The sequence below is a fragment of the Didymosphaeria variabile genome, assembly GCF_027946475.1.
Source record: "Didymosphaeria variabile strain IMI 356815 chromosome Unknown scaffold_8, whole genome shotgun sequence".
NCBI classification, from domain to species: Eukaryota; Fungi; Ascomycota; class Dothideomycetes; order Pleosporales; family Didymosphaeriaceae; genus Didymosphaeria; species Didymosphaeria variabile.
In genome coordinates, this window is record NW_026611627.1 from 1,655,973 (window position 1) to 1,682,670 (window position 26,698).

General features: G+C 53.2%; 10 protein-coding genes across 10 annotated transcripts; 2 read left to right on the plus strand and 8 right to left on the minus strand.

Annotated features, from left to right (window-relative positions):
* Positions 1-736: 736 nt before the first annotated feature.
* Positions 737-3,043, minus strand: N0V89_010783 (uncharacterized protein; the record flags this gene model as incomplete). The annotated part of the gene is made up of 1 exon (XM_056219524.1): positions 737-3,043. The coding sequence occupies one exon, from the start codon at positions 3,041-3,043 to the stop codon at positions 737-739; it is 2,307 nt and encodes a 768-aa protein (XP_056066651.1).
* A 376-nt stretch (positions 3,044-3,419) lies between these two features.
* On the minus strand, positions 3,420-4,211 carry CAB5 (Dephospho-CoA kinase cab5; the record flags this gene model as incomplete). Its single annotated transcript, XM_056219525.1, has 1 exon — positions 3,420-4,211. The coding sequence occupies one exon, from the start codon at positions 4,209-4,211 to the stop codon at positions 3,420-3,422; it is 792 nt and encodes a 263-aa protein (XP_056066652.1).
* Positions 4,212-4,797: 586 nt separating this feature from the next.
* N0V89_010785 (uncharacterized protein) lies at positions 4,798-5,782 on the minus strand (the record flags this gene model as incomplete). The annotated part of the gene is made up of 4 exons (XM_056219526.1): positions 4,798-5,078; positions 5,138-5,385; positions 5,443-5,694; positions 5,742-5,782. 4 exons carry the CDS (start codon positions 5,780-5,782, stop codon positions 4,798-4,800), a joined length of 822 nt encoding a protein of 273 aa, XP_056066653.1.
* Positions 5,783-6,308: 526 nt separating this feature from the next.
* On the minus strand, positions 6,309-8,352 carry CNA1 (3',5'-cyclic-nucleotide phosphodiesterase (PDEase) (3':5'-CNP); the record flags this gene model as incomplete). Its single annotated transcript, XM_056219527.1, has 7 exons — positions 6,309-6,342; positions 6,392-6,863; positions 6,911-6,988; positions 7,044-7,404; positions 7,459-7,716; positions 7,765-8,096; positions 8,196-8,352. 7 exons carry the CDS (start codon positions 8,350-8,352, stop codon positions 6,309-6,311), a joined length of 1,692 nt encoding a protein of 563 aa, XP_056066654.1.
* A 1,172-nt stretch (positions 8,353-9,524) lies between these two features.
* On the minus strand, positions 9,525-10,751 carry N0V89_010787 (uncharacterized protein; the record flags this gene model as incomplete). Its single annotated transcript, XM_056219528.1, has 1 exon — positions 9,525-10,751. The coding sequence occupies one exon, from the start codon at positions 10,749-10,751 to the stop codon at positions 9,525-9,527; it is 1,227 nt and encodes a 408-aa protein (XP_056066655.1).
* Positions 10,752-14,051: 3,300 nt separating this feature from the next.
* Positions 14,052-17,489, minus strand: N0V89_010788 (uncharacterized protein; the record flags this gene model as incomplete). The annotated part of the gene is made up of 6 exons (XM_056219529.1): positions 14,052-14,714; positions 14,822-15,159; positions 15,242-15,447; positions 15,498-15,652; positions 15,688-16,856; positions 17,099-17,489. 6 exons carry the CDS (start codon positions 17,487-17,489, stop codon positions 14,052-14,054), a joined length of 2,922 nt encoding a protein of 973 aa, XP_056066656.1.
* Positions 17,490-18,654: 1,165 nt separating this feature from the next.
* Positions 18,655-19,755, minus strand: N0V89_010789 (uncharacterized protein; the record flags this gene model as incomplete). Its single annotated transcript, XM_056219530.1, has 2 exons — positions 18,655-19,664; positions 19,728-19,755. 2 exons carry the CDS (start codon positions 19,753-19,755, stop codon positions 18,655-18,657), a joined length of 1,038 nt encoding a protein of 345 aa, XP_056066657.1.
* A 211-nt stretch (positions 19,756-19,966) lies between these two features.
* On the plus strand, positions 19,967-21,933 carry N0V89_010790 (uncharacterized protein; the record flags this gene model as incomplete). Its single annotated transcript, XM_056219531.1, has 3 exons — positions 19,967-20,019; positions 20,081-20,422; positions 20,469-21,933. 3 exons carry the CDS (start codon positions 19,967-19,969, stop codon positions 21,931-21,933), a joined length of 1,860 nt encoding a protein of 619 aa, XP_056066658.1.
* A 290-nt stretch (positions 21,934-22,223) lies between these two features.
* N0V89_010791 (uncharacterized protein) lies at positions 22,224-23,273 on the minus strand (the record flags this gene model as incomplete). Its single annotated transcript, XM_056219532.1, has 1 exon — positions 22,224-23,273. One exon carries the CDS (start codon positions 23,271-23,273, stop codon positions 22,224-22,226), a length of 1,050 nt encoding a protein of 349 aa, XP_056066659.1.
* A 652-nt stretch (positions 23,274-23,925) lies between these two features.
* Positions 23,926-25,165, plus strand: N0V89_010792 (uncharacterized protein; the record flags this gene model as incomplete). Its single annotated transcript, XM_056219533.1, has 4 exons — positions 23,926-23,968; positions 24,018-24,100; positions 24,150-24,881; positions 24,947-25,165. The coding sequence occupies 4 exons, from the start codon at positions 23,926-23,928 to the stop codon at positions 25,163-25,165; spliced, it is 1,077 nt and encodes a 358-aa protein (XP_056066660.1).
* Positions 25,166-26,698: the final 1,533 nt, after the last annotated feature.

Genomic DNA, 26,698 nt, shown 5'->3' on the forward strand with positions numbered 1-26,698 from the left:
TCACGTCCCATTCAACACTCAATTGGTAAGACAGACAGCGAAGCAGCAAGTCGACAAGCGGGACACGGTCGAGGAGAGAGATGAAGGCAGGAGCAGGGCGGGCGAGGAGTAGAGTATAGATTGTCTCTACGCGTAGCACTAGCGCGTTCTCTCCGGACTGGCGAGGGGGCGGCCGTGTTCGCGTCCAGGTGCCCACTTGCGGGCTCTTCCAAGGCGCAGGCCCCGGCAAGCTCATCAACGCTGCGGGAGCCATTGGATGTGCGCGTGCGCCACCGAACACGATCGGACCACGAACGCAGAACTGCGAACCCGTTTGCACACGCGCATGCTGGTCGCCCGCTTCTCGACGTGCACACGCACTGGCTGCGAGCCTACGTGTGCAGCTGGCCCTCTGTTTCAACGCGCCCTGCATGCGCCATGCCGCTGCGACCGACCGCGTCGAGGCAGTATGTACTCGAGCCTCGCGCGCCATGCACCTAATGGAACTGCTTCTTTGGCTGCTCCGTGTCGGTCGAGCGCAATCCTCGTCGTGTTACGAATCTTGGTCACAATTGCCTGCAGCGCCTTCCGTCTCATTGTTGGGCTGGGTGTGGGATAGGGTGCTGAGCGGAACTATAGTACTAAGTATACGAGTCCCAGTACATGACAGTTCCTACCCTTGGTCCATCTGCGCACCCTTGGAATATGCCTTCATGATCCAACGTCGTTTCCTCTCCATCATCATCTCCGCTCCGTATCACACATCTCTCCACGATCCCTCTGGTGGTTCCCTCTTCCACGCAGCCTCCCGGAACTTGACACCACCCACTTCCGCATTGAGCCATGTATCATTACCCTCCTCATACCCACTCTTGTCATTCCAATCTCCAGTCGTAGCCCCAGCCGCCCTCTCTGTCACACTGTCAGCCTGCGCAATGTCCCCGCCCCAGCCAGTCTTCCCACTCCACTTCGCACTGCCTGCTACGCTCGCCTGGTCGCCCTTCCATCCAGCTTGGCTTTTGCTGTCTTCATCATCCTTCTGATCGGCCTTCATACTCCAGGCAGAATCCCACTCAAGAGCACCGTCATCTGACTCCGGTGCGTCCTCCACCGTGGGCGCTTGGTATGTTGAGTGCGTCTTCACAGAGTGCGTATCCTCATCTCGTTCTTCTATGCCTTCACCGTCGCTACCGCGCTCCTCTGATGACATCGGAGACATCGCCCGGGAAGGTGCAGGAGCACGTGATTCGTTTGACCCGACTGTAGAATGATCCGACACTTCCTCGACCTGCCGTCTCCACGAATATGGTGTGACGACCGAGCTTCGACTTCCTGACTTGTGTGAGCAGGCTGAGGGCGCTAGGCTGTGGTGTTCGTTCTGATCCCAGGTGGACGCAGAGATCCACGACGTAGCTGGCTTGCTTGGTGGGTATGCTGAGTAGGAAGGCTTGTTCCCATCGTCTTGGATCCAAGTTGATATCGAGGCGATCGGAGACTTTATAGGAGAGCGTGTTGTCGTGTGCGAAACTCGCCCTTCGGACGTGTCTACGTCTCGCTTCCAGTTATCGTTCAAACCAGCCCAGGAAGCTTCACCAGATTTGCGTCGTCTGGAAGAATCACGAGCTGAGAGCCGGTCGACGTCCTCACTCCAAATGGCATTGGAGCGGAATCCAGAAGATGTTGCTCGTTTTGGCGAGCCACGAGCGGAGCGCTTGTCCACGTCTTCTTTCCAGCTGTCGATGGAACCTGTTCTGGATCGACTGACGGATGTTACTCCTTTTGACGACCCATGCCCCGAGGGCTTGTCTTCGTTAAAGATCGACGAGGCCGCCTTTCCTCGTGAGTCTTGCGGAGCAACCTCCGATACAGTCGAGGATGTTGCATCTGAGTATTTGACGGAAGATGCTGAGGAAGGAAGCTTGAAAGCCGAGGCTTCTTGAACCCATGACTTCTGTTCATTCCACGGTTCTTCGAAGTCGGTCACTGAAGTAATCGTCGAAAGGGCCCTGGGAGTGGACACTAGCATCACCGACGGTGCGAACTTGACTGGTGAAAGCTGTGGGGAGGGCCATGCTCCTGGAGGAGACTCAGTAGGTGACGGCGGTGCTGCAGATGGTTCCGTAGGCACATGGGCCGTTGGAAACCAGTCGCTCTGCGGCCCGATCATGAAGATTGTTGTAGGTGATGCGATGCTCGTTGTGCTCTCTTCGAGCGTATCGGCTTCCGGTATAGGTGTGAGAGAATTCGCAAACGATTGATGATGCCCATGACGGTTGTGTTTGTCCATACGATTTCGCTCTTTGGCAACTGATCGCTCCTGCGCCTTTACCATCTCTTCCCGCTCCCTCAATGACTTGGCCTTTTCTTCTGCTCGCTTCTTCGTCGTCTGTAGCGCCTTCTCAAGCTCCCTCGCCCTCCCTCTCTCTCGCTCCGCATGCTCCTTTTCCCGCTTTTCTAGACCCTTCTTCTCTTTCGGCTTTCCAGAATCATAATCCCCCTCCCTATCCACGACCACAACCCTCCCATCGTCGCCTTCAATGATAATAGTCCCCCACATCAAAGGCTTCATTATTCTCACTCTACCGTCGTCTTCAACAGCGCCCACTTTGCCTTTGTTCGTCTCTTTCCTTTCTCGTCTTTTTTCAGCTTTGTCAGCATCGCTGAGCTCAACCCTCGCAATGCTTCGCATTATAGCAAGACTCCTCCACATATCACCCGCTAGCGCCCTCTCTTTCTCCACCGTCCACTCTTCCTCGTGCCTGCTCTTGCGTGGCTTGCCCTTACCGTAGAACCTTTTATCCATTACACCAAACCCAGGAATGACTTGTGTTGGGTAGAGCATGTCTGCGCCGTCGTCGATGAAGCTGCCGGTATATATAGTACCGGAACTAGAGGGAATGGAGGGAAGAACGGGCGGAGCGATGGTGCTCGAGAGCCAATTGTCGATTGCGTCAGGGTTCTTGCCGCAAGGCATGCGCCGAGAGAGACTGAAGCCATCGTCTACGAGGGATGGGTGTGTGGCGGATGTGAGTGTGTCGGACAGGGTGACGTTCGGGTCCAGCATTGCGACCGTCTTCGAAGGAAGGTGCGAAGAGACAGGGGCTGAATGGAGCTTGCAGGGTCGCGATCATATGATGCGCATATCGGGTCCTTCCTCGTGACGGTAACGAGACTTGCAGAGGGTTAATAACACAACCAACAAGAGGACACAGTGCAGCGGTAAATTTGATGCAATCCGCCGGAGAGGTTTTCGAAAGTGTTACATTGACCGCATTGCTCCAGCAACAGAACAAAGCCGTTTGTTGAATTGATTGGTGGATTGGTGAAGGTGAAGAGGAATTGAATTGACAGTGACTAAAATATCATGGGACCAAAACTTCGAACCAAAAAAACACCAATTGACTTCTTCGCAAATCGGGTATCCTACATGCCTCACCTCCTTACAGCTTCGCCTTCTCTCTCCTCTTCTCCGCCTCCCACGCCAACTGTACGCCCCTCATCCTATACCAGCTCACTCCTGCCGCAACTACCGCAACCGGCGGACACACCCACAGCACAAAGCTCCACCACGCGGGACTCTTCGCCCTAATCTCGCCCATCACCCTCTGTACCTCCTTCTCTAGTTCCTCCTTTCCCCCATCGTTCCACACCACCACACCCTTACCCTTTCCCCTCCTCAAACACCTCTCCGCCTTCTCTCTAATATCGCCCTGACTGCTAACTCTATTCCTCGCATCATCTTCAGTCAAATGCGCATCCCTTGCACGCAGACGCTGGATCTGAATCGCAGGGTCAGAGACTCCTACAACCAGAATGGTCCCGCAGTACCTTTCCCAACCACTCTCGAACAGCAGCGGAACGTCCAGCACAACAGCCCAGCTCCCTCGTAGATACGACCACACCATCTGCTTGTACATCTGCCTCCTTACAGCCGGATGCACGATGCTGTTGAGCTTCTTGCGATCGCGCTCGCGCTCCTCCCCTGCGCCGAAGACGCGGCGGCCGAGGGCGGGGCGGTTCAACGGTTTGCCCGGTGCATCTAGGAGTAGATCTGGCGTCGTGGGCAGAAAGTAGTCTACTATGGCGTTGTAGCCTGGGGTCCCGGGCTCGACAACCTGGCGGGCGATGAGGTCGGCGTCGATGATGGGCAGGGAGTACGGCGGTTCGCGGAGGAGGGAAGAGACGGTGGATTTGCCAGTTGCGATTGAGCCTGTGAGGCCGAGGAGGAGCATATTGGAGATGCACTACCGAGTATTGATGGGTTCGGAGGCGGATTATACAGTTGTTATGCTGATTTGCGATCAACACCCGTATGTGCTATTTACATCGTGTGGAGAGGAGTGATGTTATGCGGGGCGAAACTGGAGCTCGATTGCCTCGGACCAAGAGCTTGGGCCACTACCGCGGGGAGGTCAGTCTTTCGTAAATAGCGGCATATCTCTCAAGCACAGGAGAATTTACAATTGTCGTCGATCTTGAATATGGGCTGTACAGAATGCAATCATCACCTTGTTCTATCCCTTTAGTTGCACATGACAACCATGGTACAGGACGGGGAAGAATGTGAAATCCAGAAGTGTCTGAGTATTTCATTTATATACTTCAATTGCAACCTGATTCCTTCCGAAGCTGTGAGACCATGGGTGCTACTCCAGGACATGGTACCGTAGCAGCGCCAGAACGCCCGTTCAGTCCACTCCGTCCATCCTCCGCACCAAGTGCAGTCTCAAACCCAAGGGAAACCCTTCAATTGTCACGACTTGCTCCATAACGCCATTAATGCCGCCCAATCCTGCCCGAGAAACTTCCCGCTGCCTCCTATGACAACGTATGATCGCTCGCCGCATCCCCATTCGGCTCCATCTTGACATCCTCGTCACCACCAGCCAGCACCTTCGTCTGTGGCCTACTCCCGTCCGCAAGCCCAGAGCCAGGCGTGCACGCCACAACCTGACCATTCTCATCGACGAACTCGAAATTGTAGCGCGAGAGTAAGTGCGGGATTGCCGAGAGCTGTGGACCGTAGCGCGCAGTGTTGTCGTAGAGTTCGAAGAGCGGGACCGCGAGAAGTTTCATGTTTTTGGGAACGCTAAGGACCTCTAATTCACGTGTCAGATAGATGGGACAATAGAGGAGAGGGAGGGGAAGAGGAACGCACTACTCCGGGGTAGCTGAATAAAGTACAGCTTCTTGCACTCCTTTGGCCGCGTGACGTGCGCCGGGATGAAGGGGTACATGAACGTCTCGAAGTTGGGGCGCCACCACTGCGCGAGCGTATCACCGATCTGCCACTCGTCGTTGACCCCCTCGCCTGTGAATTGCGTACCAACAGGCGCAAGGCGCTCGTTCAGCCTCGCTTTGAAACCTTCGATCTCCTCAACGTCTTGGGTTAGGTAGTCACCGGGCCTGCGTACATCAGTCTTCGCTCACTGTTTTGCAGTCGGCAGGCAGAGGCAAACGTACAGCTTGAAGAAAGCATTGGCAATCTGCAGCATGAGGATGTGTGGGTGGTTATGTTCGTGGCAGACCAGCACGCCTTCGCATGTCCTCCGCATGCCATTTACTTGATAGTACTCTTCCAACCGCTTCAAGCGCGCGAGCACAGAGGGGTCCTCTTCCGGTTGAGCATCCTTTGTACCGAAGGTGTAGTTGCTGAGGGGGTATAGGCGGATGGTTTTGGGCTGGTTGCCGTTGAAGTCTTTGGGAAGGATCGGGCTGCAACAATTAGCTCATGAGATCAAGAGACGGATGAAGTCGCTTACGGATAAGAGCTCTGAGAAGCTTCCTTGGTGATTGTAGACATCGTGGGTTTGCGAGGAGATTGACACTCTGGCGCACTCGACAGCTTCACTAGAAGTCGCGATGGGCGCGACAGGGATCTGCGGCTGCGGCGCGCGCGGACCAGGCTCGCGTTGATTGGTCAACACGAGCTATCGCTCTGTCCCACTCATGGTGGTACAACCGAAACGGACTCACTTGTATCAAGTGACTGTGATAGGGAAGTCGATGACTGCCATGAGAAGCGTTCGAAGGTCGACACGGCATATATGACACGCCTACAACTTATCATTCAAGGTATCATCCCTCGAAACCGGGCTATGTCACTGCAAAATGCAAGAGTATGATAAGGTCATTTCATAAGTGTGTTCAGTCCATGTACGCTGATCATTCCAAGTACCAGCACATTACTCCGTTCATAGCTATGCCTCTAGGTCCCGCCCTCGGCCTGCAATACGCCGACTTTGGTATATGGACGAAGCTAATGAGAATCACAAGTGCCAATCGCTATCCGTCAAATTGAACTACCATACGACCAACAACCACCTCCACTAGCTTCGCTTGCTGCGTCCGGAGCCAGATGACCTAAACTCGATCAGTAATTGACTTCAGCAATACTAAGTGGCCAACTTACATGCTGATTCTGCGCGCAACCGTTGCGAGTCCAGCATCATTCTCAGCCTCCTTGCTCGCCTTCTCAAGAGCCTGCTCTCGGCTCGCTTCCTGAGATTTTCGTACCTCTTCGTGGCTTGGGGGCAGTCGCTCGTTCTGGAGATCGACTTTTCGAGCATCTTCAAAGCTGTGGATGGCCTGCTTGATGCCTTCAGCTCCGAGCATGAGGGTACCTGCAGGAAGGCGGCCGCCCGACGCTGTCTTCAACTCAGTCACACGCTCAGACTCTTCACGCAGAACTTGGAATACGCGGGAGAGTCTGCCGATAGCCAGGATCTTGTTCTTGATCGCCCGGCGCTTGAACTCGGTGGACTCTGGATCCATGTTGGCGGTGAGAGGCGGGGATGCGGGTCCAGATGCGAGAGAGCTGGGCGTCTCCTCTTCTAGTTCCTCCTTGGAACATGTGTTGAGAATCGCGATAAGCATATCGGTGACTGTGGCAATTAGCTGTGTCTGATGGTCATGGATGTGGAGGACTTACTTTTCTCGCCAACGAATGGTAGCGACCACGTAAACACATCCATGAAGTTTGGCAGCCAATACGGGTGTGGTGTGCAGTCTGTTCTCGGTCAACTCCGCGTTTCTATAGCCCAACCCAACAGAATCCAACTCACTGAATTGTCGAATGTTCATAACATTGTTCTCGTACTTCAAGACTGCAGCCTTGTTGTTGTACACATCTAGATAGTTAGGTGCGCTGAAAATTGTCATGACACTGGGGAAACCAGTAGTCCTCGTTTTCCTGTACATGCGGTAACCTGCATCTTGCGCTTCGTGAGCGCGGATAATCGAGAGCAAATTATTTTTCTCGAGGAAGGCGCACGCAGCGGGATATGAAAAGAAGTAGGAGCAGCCTCGGACGTGGTTATGTATGAAGAAGTCATTCGTCTTCTCCTGACCGAACTCTTCCAGTGGATCGGCCCATAGGATATCGCACATCAAACCGTGAGTTGGGGGCTCGCGGAAACGGTCGATCTAGACATTGTAAGCCATCGTCCGGAAGATTGGGTAGAAAAAGAGCCAGCGTACGCTCTTGAGATCTTCCAGAGTGTGAAGCTCCGGGCTCAATCCACCGTGTATGCATAAGAACTGTTTGTTCATTACGGCCGCAAGAGGTAATGCGCAGAACGACTCCATGCACGCTTCATACACAGCCTCGGAGTACTTGTGCTTGCACTCCAGCTTGAAAGTGAAGTAATCGGTCAAATGACGACACTCGTGGTTTCCTCGAAGCAGCCAAAGCGTATTCGGGTACCAGATCTTCAATGACCAGAGGTACAGAACGCACTGCGACCGTCAGTGTATGCCAACCGAAATCGCCAACTGAAGTCTGACCTCTATACTGAAATATCCGCGATCAACGTAGTCACCCAGGAACAAGTAGCGTGTTTCCGCGGGATCACCACCAACTTCGAAGAGCTTCATGAGGTCGTAGTACTGCCCGTGCACATCACCGCACACGGTTATGGGCGCGTCCATCTCCAGCAAGTTGGGTTCCGACTTCAGCACCTCGGTGCCTTTCCGTATAATCCATAGCGCCTGCTCTTCAGTCAAGCGACCTTCGCGGTAGAAGTGTTGCTTCAAAAATTGTAAATTGGGTTTCGTGCGATCTTGTGGCGACAGGAATTGATCTTGCGTGGGCGGGTGGAAAGCGGGCGCCTGAACGTCTGAATCCGCCTGGTCAGCCCCAATTCACTCCTCGAGATTTGGGGTCGTAGTAGGCAGCAAGGCTGCACACACAACCAAGGCGCAATCCAACAACATACCTTTGCAAACTCGCTCCATGGTGCTCACTTGGGTGCCATCTTCCATAGTGTGCAGGGTGAAGTCAATCTCAGGGAGCGGCTTCTTCTCCTTGACGGCGCGGATGGCGTTGTCGAGGTACTTGGCCTGGTCGATGTCGCCTTGCTGATTATTCTCCATGGCAGGCAGTTATCTCTCTCAGGCGTGGCTAAGGCGTCGAAGAAAGATGGTGTAGGAGGCAACGAGGGGCGGCGGGTGGGGAGGGAGCTCAGACCCTTGGGTGGCGGCGAACAATCTGGGGCCGAGGCTCCTCTACGCTTGGAAATGGGGCAAAATAATACGCGGTCGCATACAGGAGCGGTGAGTACAAACGAGGAATATCTGGACGCTGTCGTTATCGTCGTCGCGTGCTCGTCGTTGTGCTGGCTGGCAGCTGTAGGGCTGAGAAAATAGGCGTCAAGCTGGAGGGGATGTCTACCTAAGCTTGGCAAGAGCGCGCTAAAGAGGAAGCTGCGCAACGACCATCGCCCGTAAGCAATGAGAGCATATTGCAAGGGCCAAATCGACCGTTGTAAAGCCTTGTTATGAGATACGTTCTACGGTCTATATGATTGTTGGATGATCAATCGTTCGAATTGGTGCATGAAGACTCTTCGCGGCGTTCTCAGACACGGTAGACGCCCAGGCCGACCCTGCTCGTACCGTACCGTATTCCAGCAAGGCAGGTGCGACCTCACGTTCCACGGTCGCACAGGAATCTTGAACGTATCATTCCAGGATCCACTGCATTAGGGAGTGTATGGAGTTATGAAGGCCCACTGTCGAGTACTGTCTGACTACCAGATCACACCGAAGCTTACGCACGCACGCCAGCTGTGCCGCTCTTTGTATTTGGTTAGTCCGAGGAGTACATGGGTAACGGAATTGCGTGCTACATGGAGCAGAATCACCGACGCTGCACAGGTCGTAAGCCCCTTGTGTTTCATATTCAGATCGCTGCATCATTGGGTCGCAATCACATCACGGCAAGCTGACCCAGGCAAGTATTGCAAGAAAGAATGCATTCGACGCGATGCGAAGCTATGGACTTCAAAGAAGTACGATGCAGAAGTATGCTCAAGAAAGCGAGCGTTGCAATGTCCACCACAAGACGTCGTAACAAGAGCATGCCGGGCCTCAGACCCAGACATGGACGAAGATAAACACCAAACAGAAAGATACTCTATAAAGAAGGGTGGTATGAACATGTTGAAAAAAGGCTGCCGGTCTTAGATTTACAAAACCCCACCCAATGCAGCCAAACCGTGACCAACTCCAAAAAATGCGTTCGTGAGAAGCATGGGGCCAGGGATTTACAAAGCGCTGGCGCGCTTGTGGAGGGCCGCATGGCGGTTGTGAAGGGTACCGCGAGGGAAGCGGATGCTGCGGCGAGAGAGCTGGCCGTTGGAGCAGCTCGTGCCGGCGGCGAGCTTCTGGGCGACAGCGGTGCCGAAGTTGCACAGGCCGAAAGAGTCGGTGCCAATGCAGACGACAGCGCCTTCAGTGTCGCATGGCGTGCCAGCTCCAGAAGAGGCGTTGGTGGAGCCAGAGCCGGCACCAGTCTCGGTACCGGAACCACCAGCAGACGGAGAGGATGGCTGAGCAGCGGCAGGCTGGGAGGCGACAGGAGTGGCGGCAGGCTGAGAGGCTTGGTACGAAGCAGCGGGCTCTGAGGCAACTGGCGCCTGGGTAACAGCAGGAGCGCTGGCAGCGGGGGCAGTACCAGCAGCAGACGATGCGCCAGGGGCGAAGACACCTCCACCGCTGGTGGGAGCAGCGGTGGCCTGAGCAGGGCTGCCGAGCTGTCCAGCACCAGCACCCAGGATAGTAACGGCGGCGCAGTTGGCACCGGAGATAGCGGTACCCGGTGCGGCTCCCTCACCAGTCGCAACACTGTCACCAGGGTTGGGGTAATCGAAGTCCTGGCCAGAGGCGACCTCGCATTCGGTAGGAGGAAGGTTGGCAACGAACATGTCGGGCAACTGCCCGAGGATAGAAGAGACATCGGCCGAAGCAGTGTCGCGCTTGGAGCTACCGCTGGTGACTGTGAGAGGAGCACAGTTCATGTAGAACTCTCGATTGCCGAGCTTGTTCAACCATGTCCAGGCAAAGGTGTATTGACCAGCAGGCAGACCCTCGGGGATCTTGACGGGAATCTTGGGGTTGCCCAAGTCGTCCTTGTCGTTCGACATGTTGGCATCGTTTGCGCCTCCCTGGCAGCCGTGAATCTGGCTGTGAAGAACCTTCCATTGTGAGTCCTTGGTAGGCTTGGTGTCAGTGGTGATGGAGAACTGGCACGAGCCACCGCCGTGTGTCGCACCACCCTTAAGCTGGACATCCAACGAGCCACCGGCAGCGACAGTGTTCATTGTTGTGACAGCATATGTACCGGCAGGCTGCTTGCAGGGGAAGTCGGCGGGTTCCAAAGGAGACTGCTGAGTGCCAGAGTCCTCCCAGTCGAAGGGAACGGGGCTGTTGAGGACCATGTGCGCAGAGGCACTTGCGGCAAGCGCAATAAGAGCGGATGTCTGGAAAAACATGATTTTTGAAAGAGTGTGTTGGTTTTGTTGTTGAGAAATCGCTAGACCTGCTGAGCGATGTTGCGACTGTCGAAGGATGCGGTCTATATGGTACTGTTAGTTGTTGTCAACCTCATCTCACTAATATGGGCTGAGATCTGGCACATCTATACAGGGCTCGAGGTATTTCAACACGCGGCCCACCAGCGCCAGAGTGACATTTGCAAGATACAGGATTCGAAGGAGAATGTAAACATCAACACCGCAACTTCAACTTACCTGATTGATGTGCTAGTCTAGCTGGAGCGGGAGGTTAGATAGACAAGTCGATACTCTTCAAGACGTTCGAAGTTCAGCAAAAGACGATGGTACTCAGGGAGTGGATGCTCTGCCGCTGGCTGGAGCTAGAAAGAAGAATGTACAAAGTTGGAAGAAGGAACGAAACGAGCTTGTGGTGCTGCGATAGGGAAAGAACAGCTACAGCCGTCTACGGGGCCTTTATAACCTCCTCCCACTCTCGGTGGCGGTCTGGGGGATCAGACGGGCACAGCGTACCGTGCCAGGGTGCGTCGACCCACATGGCAATGCCACGGCGGATCACAGTGAATGACCAGCATCCATAGGCCGGTAGCACGCCTTTCATGCAACCATGTCGAGAAGAGAAGCGGGCCAGGGGCTGAAGTCGGTTTAGCCATCTGAAGGCTTGTGCGAATGGCCTGCACGGGGAAGAGCGAACATCAGGCTCGGCAGGGGAAGACTCGGTCTGATTGGCCTTTGTTGATGGAGATTCACAATTGTTTCTGAAACATCCTCCGTAAAACCACGCAGGGGGAGTTTGACGTGGGGCGGGCTAACAGAGTCAGGCATGTCAAGGTCGGTCGCCTTCCCACCTCGGGCTCCGCCGAAATACCAATCGATAAGGTGCCTCGCGGGCGCTGTGAAGCTTGGTTAGCGAGAACTAACCTGATATGACTTCGGATGAAACACGACTCACATAACGCACACTGCTTGCCATTCCATTCGCCTGCACCGGCCCTCTGCACACGCCCATACATCACGCAAATTAGCCACCAAGACCAGCAGCTTCCGTGTGCGACCCTGCGCGCAACGGCCCTCGGTGACCCTCCCTTTGATTGCCGCCGCGCTCTCAAGCGTTGCGCCCGCGTGCGCCGAAGTGGCCGACACGCCCAAGGCCAGCATCCGGAAGAGCTTGTGTCGCAGATTCATTGCAGGCCGGTCGGGAGGCGTCCAGACGGCGGGAGATCATGGGCAGCCCCTGCCTCTCGCGCGTCCCCGGATTCAGTGAGATGACTGTGCACATATTTTCCGCGTAAGCACACTGTGTCGTATATTCCGACTTCGCTTCTAGATCAGCCTGATCGTATATTTTTGAGTCCTCACTTTGCCCATGATGCACAAAAGAACGGGTTGAGTGTGCAGCGGTGAAGCCGTGAAGCGGAGATTGGCCCACAGCGAAGGTTCCACCGGCGGTTCCACGCATAGAGGGACGAAAGAAGGTTTTCCGGGATTAGGCGAGTTCCCAGCGGCTGCGTCGTCGTGGCACAGTCAAGCTTAATTGTAGACCCAGCGAGCCTTAAAGGATCATCACACTAGAAACTCCTGCGTATCTACCACATGCCTTCTTAGGAATACGATTGGTGTGGCATTGGCGCTCGTCAAGCTTCCCGGTTCAAGTGTCGAAGAGCAGCATCTCCACAAGATTATTGCAGGCCGACAGCGAGATGGCGTATGGGGTCCAACAAGAGTGATCGTGAGAACGCTCTCGAAGATTCCGACTGCTCAGGCTCACAGGATTAGATCGGCTTTCCCAGTGTATTCTCGTAAGGACCAGGTTCCCAATAGCACAGTCCACGCGTCCCGTGGTAGCATTGGGGTCCGACTCCTGCTGAATATCCACCCTGTACACAGTAGTGCTTTTTGCAAGCTGGGCTTTTCATGCCCAGGCTTTAGATCTCTTGGTAGAAAATCTCAAAACAATCAGCATCTCCGGTATTTATTGGAGTCGCTGGGCCTGCTGTGCGAAGGACTTCGTTCTTTTGTTCGCGGAGTCCGTGAAACGACTCCAAGTGGGCCGATGGAGTGGCGCAAGGCTGCGGATCTGTCAAGCCCCACGCGACTGGAGGTTGGAAAGCTTGTACTGTATAAAAGGACCGGTAGGTAATCCTAAGAGTGCAATACACGATGCTGGCAGGATAGCCTAGAATACCTCAGCACATTGTGGTGACAATTCCTCCGGACCCCGATGCAGCCCTTCGCGACCGCCTTCGCACCTTGGCCTAACCACCCTAGGGGCGACAACGTTGGCCGATGATCAATAATCGGGTTCGCCGGAATTCGACGAAGCGGAGCCAGCGAAAGAATCGTCGCATGAATTGTGGCGTCGATCTTGTGGCTGTGCCTTTGTGCACCTTCAGCTGGTAGAGGGCCACTGGTCAGGTAGTGCCTGACAGTCTCGCCACACGCTCTCCGCTTACTCAAGTGGTATTGATCTTCTTCCACGGCCTTACAAAGGGTGTCTTCTCAATTCCGATATGAACCCGACCGTCAATACCAATGTAGCTGCCATAGCCATAGTGGTAGTCAAGCTTCTGGAAGTGCAAAGCACGCGCCTTATTCGGCATTCCAGAAATTCCTCCCATTCCTTGCACTGCAGTACTTCCTGCAAATAATGGAATGACTGAAGCCAGATTCGTCGGTAGACGCGCCAGATATTCCCCCGGGCGTCGGAGATAGACCATGCATGCAACGACAGCGTATGTGCACAAAATGCCCAGGGCAATGCCGAAAAGTGGTATTGACATGAATATGCGCTCTTCATTCACCACTCGCCGCCCAGTACTCAACCCTGTTCTGTTGTTCGACTGAGGCATAAGCAGGCTATCTTTGTTCCCGCCCAGCCATACGGCAAAGAGGCTCGCGTAGCTTTTCTGAAGAGATTCTTGAACGTCTCCGAGCGATGGAGGGCTTCGATTTGGATCTAAGAATCGACTGTGGTCGGTCGCTTGTCCAAGGGTCGCTTGTCCAAGGAAATAATTGAAGAAGTCGGTGGGGTAGCTGTCGTTGTGCCACGGCGCCACGTTGGAAGAAAAGATGTATCGGTTCGACTGAGCAATGAGATCAAAAGGACCATTTTCAAACATATGTCTCGTTTCGGCTTCCGTAAGAGTATGCTCGGGCTCGACAGGCTGGGGTGTCTGGGTAAGCCTGCCATCGGTATCTACTCGAACAAGCGCACGTCCTGTCGCCGAGTTACTCTGGTAAGCGAACGTCCTTCACCTAAACGCATAGTAGCTGCCGGGGTTACTCACCACTAACTAATTTTGGCTGGCATTGAATGAACAATGAGTCCTTCGCCGTCTCGGCCGTCAAGTCGGGCGACTTGCAGGAACCCTCTGGGTTGCGAATCCACCCTAGTATCACTGTTCCCATACATACCTCTTTCTCTTCTTGAGTGGCGTTGGCGCCTGTAGCTTCTAGGGTGAGGACAAGTTCCAGGGCAGAAGTGCCATTCTGGCACACCTGGTCATTGTTTCCTGGGCCCATAACCACGATAGCGTCTTTATTGCTAGAGCAGTCGGCTTGACTACGATCCATGCGCACTGTTTTGTTGAGGACTGCCCCAGACTTCGAAGGAGCATTGAAGCCTATGTCTCTAAGATCAACAACCTCACAATTCAGTCTGGCGCCCAGTGTGACTGTCTCGCTCTCAAATTGATCCTGGCTGGCAGCGTTGCCGTCACCATCTCCCTTGAAAGGTAGATAAAACATTTTTTCATCCGTCCATGGGGGTAGTGGTGTTGCTCTGCTGAGGTTCGATCCAAGAATGTAGAATTGATCACGGCCGTCTCCGCCACGATATGCACCGGATGGCGACCCGTCCGTACCGCTAGATCGTATCGCGATGGGACCAATGCTCCCGTTGATAGAGACGAACCTCAAATCATGTGGTTGTTCAAAACTTGTCTGATAGAGTCATCTGTCAGCTAACAATACACAATATAATCGAAGATGCTCTAGAGAACGGCATTTGTCACAATGAATGTAACGCCTGGGAGTGTCTGGGGGCATACCGATTTGAGGACCACAACCATATCGTGGTGAAAAAGACCAGCAAATGCAATGGAAAGTACATTTGCTAGGAGAGCCATAGAGCAGACAGCAGCTAGCACGAAATGACGGGCACGTAATGCTTTGAAAACGACCAACTGAGGGGGAAGAGAGCTGTAATCTATGTCAATGGAGTCCTTCGCCTTTGCGTTGCAGGTTTGTAGCTCTTCGATGGGTTGTAGCAAGCATAGAAGTCTGTTGATCAGGACCCACAGCGGTTCGATGAGCGTTGCAATCGCGGTGGGTATATAGTTTTCGAGTAGATTCTGCACGAACTTATTCGGAGAGGGCAAGGGAAGTCCTATGTACGTTAATATTTATATGTCAGGTGGTCTTATCCATTATGTAAGATGACACAGACTTGACCACCATAGCGCACGCACCATTCTTTCTTGCTTTGATGAACACGGTAGCCAACAACGCAGCTAGGGCGATAAAACCGCTAATAAAAAGCATTGACATCCGCGAACTAAATTCGATAGGCCTCGTAGGCTTATCAATAGCTTTTGTAGATACTGTTCGGAGAGACGATTTTGTTCGAGGAGTTCTCTGTTTCTTGGTCGCTGTGGCAGGTCGTCTTTCAATCAAGCTGCCAATGCACTTAGTAAAAAAGGCTTGCAGCATCAAAAAGATACTCACTTGAGCTGATCATCTTGACTAACGAGCTGGTACCGTTTCTGCTGAACAGATTGTTGGATCTGCTCAAGCGTGCAGCAATCGAGATCTTCAAAGTCTCGGAGCAGGGCCTTACTGTCTGCTACCAGGCCCATCACCTGAACGATGAAATCTTTTAGCTTGTGTCTTGTACATGTCTTGGAGTGTGACTTACGGTGCCTATCGTAGTCGGATCTGATCGTAGATTCAACGTTCTTGTAGTGCTTAGGAGCAACAACACCATCGTAACAACAGCTATGACGCCCAAGAGCCCAATCACGATATACGTGAACAGCGGCTCGAGCACCACAGAACCTGTGGCTATTGACCGAGACCCTGCGACCTCTTGCGTGGAGGTGAAGCTGGAATTCGAGATCAAAACCTCCGCCATCGCACGTGCGAAAACCAACCGATAAGCCTTTGCGTAGGTTTGAGCCAGCACTTTCCAGTCAAGAAAATCTTCGAGTGGGGTATCGTCAACCATGGTAGAGAATCCAACCATGGGCTGCCTATCGGAAGGCCAAGTCAACCCTTTCTCCATGACCTGCTCAATAAAATTGGGAACTTTTCGACCTGGTAGTTCATTCTCACGAGGAGGGTCTGGAGGAATTCCGCCATTAAGCAGCATCTCCATTAGGGTAGTATTGAAGATGTTGTTCGTTTCTTTGAGAGGCTGCTTCGGTCCCAAGGGAACAACGCGTACAGGTTGCTTCTTAGCTCTATCCACCGTTGCATTGACTTCTTGCGCGTAGTAGGTCGGTTCACAAAATATCGCAGTGATATTTTGTGCAGGATCGGCGTCCTTCTCTTTGTTTCGCGAGACGGCTGCGAAGAATGTATGATTTTTCGCAGCTGGACAAGTTTGGCTGAGGTCGAAATCAGCAAAACCCCACTTGTTCCAGAAGCCAATATATTGTGCTGAAAAGGCTTGATATAATGGATTGACTCCAGCAACAAGTTTCTCGCCGATTGTGTGGTTGCCCATTTCGAGACCTATAACTGCGCAGCCGGAGTTGTTCCACCCCATTATCCCCTGATTGTTGAATGGCATAGCAGGTTCGCAGTACAAGTCGAGACTATAGAGCGTTGTGGGGGCAGTCCAATAACCTGTCTCCAAGCTCTCCGCGTCTTGCTTGTCCAGTGCAGTTGGTCTGAAGGGTGCAAGCGTATAATTGCGTGCCATAAAGGAAGGAAGTGTTTCATTGAGGGAAACAATTCCATACGCTGACTGAGCGTACTTCAACGAGATTGAGTCTGTCTGTTGCTTCAGAGGCATGGAGCTCGTTGACACGTCGAAATTGTTAGATACGTTGCGGGTTACCTGCTCGGTCGAGAAGATACCCGCTTGTGTAGGTACCAGACCCCAAGTGACAAGCAACAGGGCGAAAGAAGCCCAGAAGACAGGCCAATGTCTATGAAATCGCAATCAGCGTCCGTAGCGATGACGATTTGGGTGGGATCGCTCGCTCCCACTCATATGTTAACATAACGGAATAAGGCTCACCTCTGCCGAAACGCCTTCACGGGTACTAAAGGTACGAAACCAAATGGATAAGAAAGCAAGAGGCTGTCTTTGCCCAGTGCACCATTCTCTTCACTCAACCGATAGTAAGGTTCCAATCGCTTCGTCTCGAGATCAATCCACGCCCAGAAGATGCTGAACACAACTGCCAGTATCGTAGGGAAATACTGGAACATGAACGTCCGCGAAAGCGGCAGAGCATTGATATCCGGCGCGAATAGAATGCCATTGTCTCGTTGCGACCGCCTGAGCAGCAGTACAAGTGTGACGATCAAGGCGAGCGGTGTCGCGATGGCGATGGCGAGAGTGAAGGGGTGCAGCGCCGGGGGCTTCCATTGTTTAGATTTGCTGCTCTCTCTTCTCTTGAAAATGCTCTTGAGTGTTGAGGTTGCGTGCAGCGACGAACTGGGAAAGCTCGAGCGGGCGGGTGCTGCTCTAGTACCGAATGCGTCCATCGCGACTGGCGTACCAAAAAGCGCCAGATACACCAATGACACAACTTTCGAAGGGAAAAATTAAAGGAACCGACAATAAGAAAAAGAATCCAAGCACGCACACGAACCGCCTCGCAATACGATTTCGCATTGATCTCACGGGGCGTCCCCATAGTACATAAACGGTTGTGGCGGCCCCCATGCTCTCATATAGCCGCCCGGGTGGGCACGACTGTGCCGCAGCGCGAGCTCTCAATCGTCCATTTGTCGCGACAGCGTTCGCATAGCGGGACGCTGCAGGTACAAGGTACACGAAACAGAATTTATATTGCGCGGGCTGAATCAGCCTCACATTCCTGATGACTTTCCCAGACAAGGTTCCGGTATCTCAGATTTTCTACGATCCTCAATGGGGGCCTCCGATTATCAATGACACCCAACTGTATGGCACTTCGCCGGATTTCGAAAGCTTTGCCTCGCACCCAAATCAGCCGCCCAGAGGTCAACAGGTATGGGAGTATCCAGGTTTGTCGCACGTCTCTGAAGCGAGAGGTCGTAGTACACAGAAACCTTGGGTCTAATAAGGTTTTGGCTTAGTTTCCTTCGTTCCCCGCGCATACCTGCCAGACAGCTTAAGGGCGGTGGCAAGCAGTAACACTTCGGGATAAACTGAGTTCAGGCAGTACCAGAAATTCTGTTCTCTAGTTGTAGACCAGCTATTAGCACTAGTGAGCTCCACCGGTACAAAACACTCGATCTTGATTGTCGAGCTACCGATCGTGTCGATGCACTCGTTCCAGGTGGCAACGGAGAAGGGATAGCTTGGGGTGCTGGTGCTTGCGTGGTCGCTATTCCGTCATCCAAGAAAGCCGAACTTAAGCAGGATATGGGATGCCAGCATTGACAATGAGATTTACACAAACACGCGCGATGCCGAGGAGGGCGAGGAGTTGGTGATTACGTATTAGTAGAGGGCCGACGCCGAGGTGCGCTTGCAGATGTATGGACTCTGAGCCGTTCTATATCAGTTTACTGGTACAACCTGCACCCTCGTAAGCTCTAAACGCATCTTCTACTATTTGGACGCAGTCTAACCGCAATGCCGCGTTCTGCTAACGGAACGCACCAACTTCTTTACGCCTGCAGTAATAAGCAAATCAGTTCTCATCGCTGTCATAATTGGAACTTACCACCAAAACCGAAAATCAACAGTCCCAATATCGATATATAATTCCTTGAGTGCACCTGTATCCAAATGACAATCATATGGTCTCTTAACTCCATCTCCGGTTTCTTCCTCTGGAACCGAAGCCTCCATGCCATCAATAGGCAGCCCCATAATATCCGCAAACACATTCACAATCTCCCACTTCGTCATCCTATCCTCCGAGCTAAACTGCAGCACACTCGGCAACTCTCCTTCCATATTCTTCGGGTCCAGATATAATGTGGAAAGATCGCGACACACGCGGCCGACATCAGAAGTGTTTGTCGGATAGCGCAACGCCCAGTCGTCAACTTTGATCTTCGGCTGCCCAGGCTGAATCTTTTGAGATTCCCAGAGCTGCGACATGAGAACGTTGACGGCGGAATCTTTAGGGTCGTTTGCGCTGCCATAGAGGACTGGGATGCGTAGCACAACAATCTTGTTCTTCACCTTCTTGGTTTCAGCGACGCTCAGTACGGCTTTCTCGCCGTCGAGCTTGGTTTGGCCGTAGACATTTGGGGGGTCAGTCCTCGAGGAGGGGTGATAAGGTGCTTCGCCTTTGCGGCCGGAGAAGACATAATCCGTGGAGATGTAGATGAGTATGATACCCCGTGCTATCGTAGCTTCAGCCAGATCTTTGCTAGAATTCACATTGAGGGCTTGGGCAGCGGACGGGTTCGCGGAACAGGAATCTGGGAAGCGATTTGCGGCACCTGTTTGAGGTAAGTTCCCAAACTTGTTTCGAACATGTACCGTCGAGCATACAGTGTACCACAACTTCAGGTCTAGGGCTTCATCAGCGGCCAAGAAGAATCCCTTGTTTGAAAATGCATACTTCACTCCGTCCAAGACTCTTTCAATGTTGTTTGCATCGAGTAGGTCTAGTTTGATGATCTCTGGTGGGCTGGTCCGAGTGAGGCCCGTACCTGTGGCTTTCCAGCCATCTATTTCGAAGACCTTTTGTACTTGGGATCCCAGAAGACCACTTGCTGTCTATGAGTCAACATAGTATTCATGACTTTACCAGCGAAGATGCAGCGCGGGAGGGTTACCTCCTGTGATCAACACGGTTTTCGACATTTTCGAGAATGATACACCCTCGGAGAACTAGATCAGTAGTTTCGCGTACATCCAAGAAGCGTCTTTCGCGAAGAGTGTATATTGTGCCGCGAGCGGGGCGAAAGAGTGAATTAATATGGTGGTTAGGTCGACCAATCAACGCGCGTCGGTCGGCGCATCGACCTCCGACGTCAACATCTTGCCTCCAAGAACTTCTCCTCCCGCGCCGCACATGTCCCGTTCCGATGCCTCCATGGGCGGTTTGCGTGCCGCGAATAGCTCCACGTTCAAGAGCGAAAGCAATTGACCGATTTGCGATTTCTCTGCGCTATCGCCATGCCGTCAGTTCATCCGCCCTAAGCCTCCGCACACGTTCCGCATCCACACACGTCTCGCCGACTGCGATCAACTACCGTCCGAACGTACCACCGAGGAACGAGGAGCTTTATAATGCGCTTTCAGGGCTGAGTAATGCGGCAGAGCAATATGTCAACCTGAGTCGGCTGCAGTTGGCGCTCAGAGGGCTAGCGGTAGAGAATGCGGTGACCAGGGTCGCTGTGCTAGGGTTGAACAGCCAGGTTGGCGCTCAGCGACTAGCGAGATTGTTGGTTGTGGATCCGTTGGCGGAGAAGGCTGAGTGGGAGAAGAGGCTAGAGAAGAGTCCAGAGGAAGGAGCTGTACTGCTACGGTAAGGATAGTGTTTATGTTGTGGATGTAAGACTGATATCATGCAGTTTCGGCGACGAAAACGATGCACATGCGCCGAGTCCTTTGTACAAGATCCTCTCCGTGCCATCGCGAGTTCTAGAGACGCATAATCTGGAGATATTGGTGTCGACATTGAACATCAATGCTCCCAGCTCAGCCTCTGCGCAGACGACAGAACGCTCAAAGGACGCAGTGCTGGTGCCGAAATTGCAGGCTACTTCTGCAAGGGGTACGCCTGTGCCGTACCCAGTACACAAGACGCTCGTCCTGGGCGAGGACTTAGACAGTGCGTTAGCATTTGGACAGTTCACGTCGGATAACGCAGAAAAGACGGAGAACATGGTCAAGTTGGCTATCGAGCTTCCTGCGCCTTCAAACGCTTCAGATGGCGCAGATATTTCCAAGTCTACGGTAGCCATCAATAGCGCAGTCGGTGCCCAAGGCTTAGACGCCATTCGCATCTCCGTAGCCAACGCTGTCACCTACGAACGGAGCTGGTTCGCCAGCGGTGTCCCCACCGTCTCCAAATGGATAACCTCCGAACTTGGATCCGAACCTTCCATTAAACCCATTCAAACGGCGCTCATCTCCTCCCTGCTCGATGACGCAGAAGCTACAATCACAAAAGAAGATGCTCAACAGCTCCAAGTGCTCATTTCAACCACCACGCCGGAGCAACTCGGTGCAGAAATGATTGGATATCTGGAGCAGTGGGCAGAAAAATCACACCGCGAGTTGAGGGATGACCTCGACGAAGCTTTCGCGGCGAAGAACTGGCGTAAGCTCGCGTGGTGGAAACTCTTCTGGAGGGTCGACGACGTGGGCATGATCACAGAGGAGGTTATCGCTCGAAGATGGCTCGTCAGCGCGGAGAAAGACGCCGTCTATCTCGCGGGCAGGATGAAACAGGCGGGCTTTCCGGACGAGGTGCGGTCTTCGCCCGGTTACGGCGAGGCTGACGCATACTTCAAGACTCCAGCAGATGCATTAGGTCACGAAGTTTCAATTGCAGAGAACCAAGAAACAGCACTTTCCACCGCGGTCAACCCTCCCACGCCGTGGCCCGCTCTACTTTCATCAGCCCGGACCACTCTTCTCGCGACCACACTCCCTCCTCTCCAAGCCCTCGCGCAACGCCTCATACTGACCACACTTTCCACCACATCTCTTTCCGCAGCCTTGTCAGTCCTCTTGTACGCTTCCGTGTCTACGGTCAGCCTTTTCGAAGCGAGTGCCGTGGCCGCCCTCGGCTTGACGTTCTCACTGAGACGCATGCAGAAAGTGTGGGAAAATGGGAGAGAGGCCTGGAAGGTCGAAGTGAAGGAAGAAGGGCGGCAGGCGCTAAAGAGGACGGAGGGTTTGGTCAGGAGCATCATCAACGCTGGCGGGCCTGGTGCGGCCGTCGAGAACGAAGGATTGGAAGAAAGGAAAAGGGCTAGAGAGGCGGTTGCGAAGGTTAGGGAAGCTCTGCGGAAGTTGAGCAAGGAGTAGTGTATTTATATGTATATGTACGTGTGCAAACGGAGATGACAAAGGAACTATTTTATCATAGTATACCGCTCGAGAAGGTGTCATTCATGCGGTGGGGTACAATAATGGTCGACCTGCGATATCAAGACCACCGTGCGAACACGTGGCCCAAGGTCATCAAGTTGGTGCAAGAAGGGTCGCTTCGGCACATCATGCCGGACGCTGTCCAGGCAGTTAGAACGGTGTCGGGCACAAAGACCGGGGCCATCAAAGTTTAGATCAAATTCGACGACAATTTGTAGTCGTTCTACTTATATCATTCTGTTCTTGAATTCCTCACCGTCCAACCACTGTCTAATGTTTTCTGCTGTATCTCTATACATGTTAATCAACGTCTGTTCTTCGACGTAGCCCATGTGCGGGCTGAGCAAGACGTGGCTCCTCCCATCTCGACCCCACTGTTGAGTTCGCCATTCACTGTCCGGCGGAAGCGGCTCCGTGTCAAAGACATCAGCGGCAAAGCCTCGAATTCTCCCCTTCTTGAGCGTGTCCAGTATTGCATTTTCGTCAACCAGTGGCCCGCGGCTGGTGTTGACCAACACGGCACTCTCTTTCATCCACTCCAGCTCCGGCCCGCCCACACTGCCCCGAGAGCGCTCACTTAGGACAAGGTGTACGCTGAGAACGTCGGCGGCGCGGAACAATTCTTCTTTGCTTGTCGCCACTTGCACGCTTCCCGGTTGGAGACCGACGGATACCACGCCTTCGTCCGCCTTCTCCTGCGTCAGATTCGGGCTCCATGCGACGACCTTCATGCCGAAGCCCAGAATGGCGGTTCTTGCACACTGCAGACCGAGTCGTCCGAGGCCAAAGCACGCGAGCGTCTTTCCAGCCAGTCCGAGAGAAATAGTCGCCTGCCACCTGTTAGGCTCGGTCTTGACCAGCACATCATGTTCCGCGATTCCTTTGACCAACCCAAGGATCAGTGCCCACGTCTGCTCGTTAGTGGTATCGAAGTTTGGTGGCACCTTCTTCCCCCCACCCCGGGTTCCAACCACGACCACTCCACGCTCCTTGCACGTGTCAGTGTCAATGCCCAGATTTCGCATGCCCGTCGTCAGGAGAACCTTGAGGTTGGGCAGGTTTTCTAGCAGCGGCTTGCGAAAGGGCGTGCGCTCTCTCATCGTCGAGATAATGGGGAAGGGTTTCAGGCGCTGAACCAGGGCTTCGAAATCAGCCGGCACGCTTGGATTTAAGGTTGTCGGGAAGTACTCGATGTCGAGTCGATCTGAGAACTGGGAAAGGAACTGGGGCGCAAAGTTGGCGTAGTCGTCCAGGACTGCTATCTTTGGTCGGGACATGGTGGATAGTTATACTGTTTTTGTTGTGGCTTGTCTGATTCCAACCGATGCGTCTATAGAGCTGATAGAGATTCAGAATTTGATTCTTACCCTTTCGTGCAAGCGTGCGAGAGTGAGCTTCATGTTTTCAGTTATTCGGTGAGGGGTCGGCATGCACGTGACATGGTGTAATGGATCCATGGATGCGGTAATCCTTTGCTTTGCCTACAAATGCATATCTATTATCCTCCAGACTACACTTTGCAAGTCTCAAGTCAGGATTGGCCATATATATATTTATCGAGGTAGAACTTTCTGCCGTCTTTTCATCGAAACTTGGGTCATATGTTCAAAGTGTGCTAGGGTGAGCAGATAGCTGGCGCGCTGTACAGCTGGGTGTTATCCGCAGCTCTACTGTGGTGCCTCACCGACCACATGCTGCGGTGCCTACGCCTGTGACAGGATTACTCACCATCGATTGCTCGATTCGGCGTTTTACCTCGGCTCGCGGTTAGCGACTTCCCCACACCAACCCCAGACCCCGGGCTCCAACGGCCGATGGAGAACATGTATCTTTCGTAGCCTTTTCTGTATATCACACCATTTCAGTTCTCTCTCTTATTTCATAGCTTTTGTCACCCATCTCTTCCTGGTCTCGCTTCTTAGCACCAGCATGCCTTTCAACACTGAGCTGACGCGGGCACTTGGCATCAAAGGCACGTACATGTGAAAGTGCGTACGAACTACAACTAACAACCTGAACAGTGCCCGTGGTACAGGGTGGCATGCAATGGGTCGGCTATGCAGAACTCGCCAGTGCAGTCAGCAACGCTGGTGGTCTAGGCATAGTACGCTGCTCGCATCTCTCTGCATTGCGAGACCGGCTAACACATGCAGTTAACAGCGCTCACGCAACCCACGCCCGAAGACCTTCGCAAGGAAATCCGACGATGCCGCCAGATGACGAAGAATCCATTCGGCGTAAACCTGACGCTCCTCCCTGCTCTCGTACCCCCGGACTACGCCGCCTACGCTCGAGTCATCATTGACGAAGGGATTAAGATTGTAGAGACGGCTGGAAACAGTCCAGGCCCGGTCATCAGGCAACTGAAGGCTGCCAACTGCATTATTCTACACAAGTGTACGACGATCAGGCACGCACAATCTGCCGTCAAGATGGGCGTAGACTTCCTCTCCATTGACGGCTTCGAATGCGCCGGACACGTGGGCGAGACAGACATCACAAATTTCATCTTGTTAAGCCGAGCGCGCCAGTCGCTCGGCGGCGTGCCTTTTATCGCGTCGGGCGGCTTCGCAGACGGCCAGGGTCTAGCTGCTGCGCTGGCGCTGGGTGCGTGTGGAATTAACATGGGTACCCGCTTCATGTGTACCGTTGAGGCGCCTATCCACCAGAAGATCAAGGAGGCCATTGTCGACGCACAGGAAACGGATACGGAGCTTGTCCTGAGGAGGTGGAGGAACACGACGCGTCTGTTCGGAAATAACGTTGCGAAGCAAGCTGTCAAGGTCGAGAAGGAGAGCACAACTGGCAAGTTCGAGGAGGTGGCGGAATACGTCAGTGGGAAGCGTGGGCGTCAGGTGTTCTTGAATGGTGACAAGGACTTTGGTGTAAGTGGAGCCTGCGCGATGGTCGCCCATGGTAGCGTTCCGAACCACGTGCTAACGAAGTCTAGGTATGGACAGCAGGTCAGGTCATAGGACTTATTCACGATATTCCAACATGTGAGGCACTGTTGACGCGAATCGAACGCGAGGCAGTGGAAACTTTGCAATCGAAACAGGATCTCTACATTCAGGATGGCGACAGGCCTTTTAGCGCGACAGGCACTGTGGGAAAGAAGACCAATAATCCTGGTGCAGAAGTGTGGGGCGTTGGCAAGAGTAAGCTATAGATGTGTAAGATATACTTTTAGCTAGTATCAGCATTGTCAGGCATACAACAAGGTCCAGAAAGCTTGCCCATGCACGCAGTGCTCAAAAAGCCGCCCAGAGCTACCATCACATCTCTCTTAGGAATATGGCCTAGAGTCTTTACTTGAGTGGATGTCGACCTCCCCTCCCTCAGTACCACACCCTCCCATACTCTCCCACTACTCATTCTATCCAATCACAACCCACCCGCGCATAGAACAAATTCCAATACTATGTCCTTGCACCACTCTTGCTTTTCCTCTACCCACGAACAGTGCGCGGACCGAAATCCTCTCCAGCCCACGACGACATCCCCTGTCGAGTCCTGCCAGGCAACACCAAGCAACCATGTCCGCAATCCATTGGGCCTCCGCCTTCTTCCTCTCCTTCCTGCTCGGTGGCATACTGTTCTCCTTCGCCAACTTCCCCGTCGCTAAGCACGCTCCTTGTGGAGAAGAGTGGCATTATCTGACGAAGTGCGCGCGTCGAGTCGTGACAGGCTGACGCTTCGTGAGTTGAGCGTGCTTGTCATGCATGAAAGGAAGCCTATCGTCACTATACTGATTCCACAGAACCTCGGTGAGAATCGTGACGGATTACCTGATCAGCCTATCGTGTGGAGTCTTCCGCACGACGAGGAACATGACGAGAAATGGTGGCAATGCCAGAAGGAGTACGAGGAGCAACTGTATTGGTTGCCCGTGATGCTTCCTTGGACGCCTGCCCCCTTGCAGAAAAGAGGATGGGAGCGTCATAGAGGACATCCCTTCTTCCCTCCCTCCCCAATCACCCTCCCCGCTCTACTCTTCCCTAGATATCCTTCTCAGTGTTGCACTCCCATCCTTCACCAAGCTAATTCTTATGTAGATGCGGCACCAGCTACGCAGGTTTCTTGGGCCGGCGATGTCCGAAGTTCCTCCGTATCTGCATGAACGCAAAAAAAGAACTAAAAGCAACTGGTGTGAACATATTGGGGAAAGTGCAGTACATACATGGTAGGGAGGAGACTTGTAAGGCAGCGAATGGATGTTTGATTGTGGAGAATACATGTGTGTGAGGATTTGAGGAGGACAGCAAGAAATGGTAGATGATGGGAGAGGGATGAGGCGGGATTAGGAATATAACGGATATGGACTGTTGAATGATTTGAGGGTGAGGAGTGAGTGGATAAGGTATTTGAATGTGCACGGTTGGACGGAGTCGGTATATACGTGTGGGGAAGTCGTAGTGTATTGGATGAAAGCATGCATGGATGGGAAACTGAGGCACGTCTGACCGGGACTACAACAATGACAACGGGCGTCAGGGGCTCATGTTGCCCATTGTCATCAGTATCTTGCGCACTTCATAGAAACAAGCACGCATTAATTTACTGGTTTAGAACTTCTTGTTTGTGCATTCCCATGACATTGCAAGTCTTTTTCAAAGCTGTCCTAGATCGTATTGTGAAGGCCCCACCCATTTCTTTTCCTCTGCCGACACCGAACACCTGACGCCATGCCCGCTATCTAGGC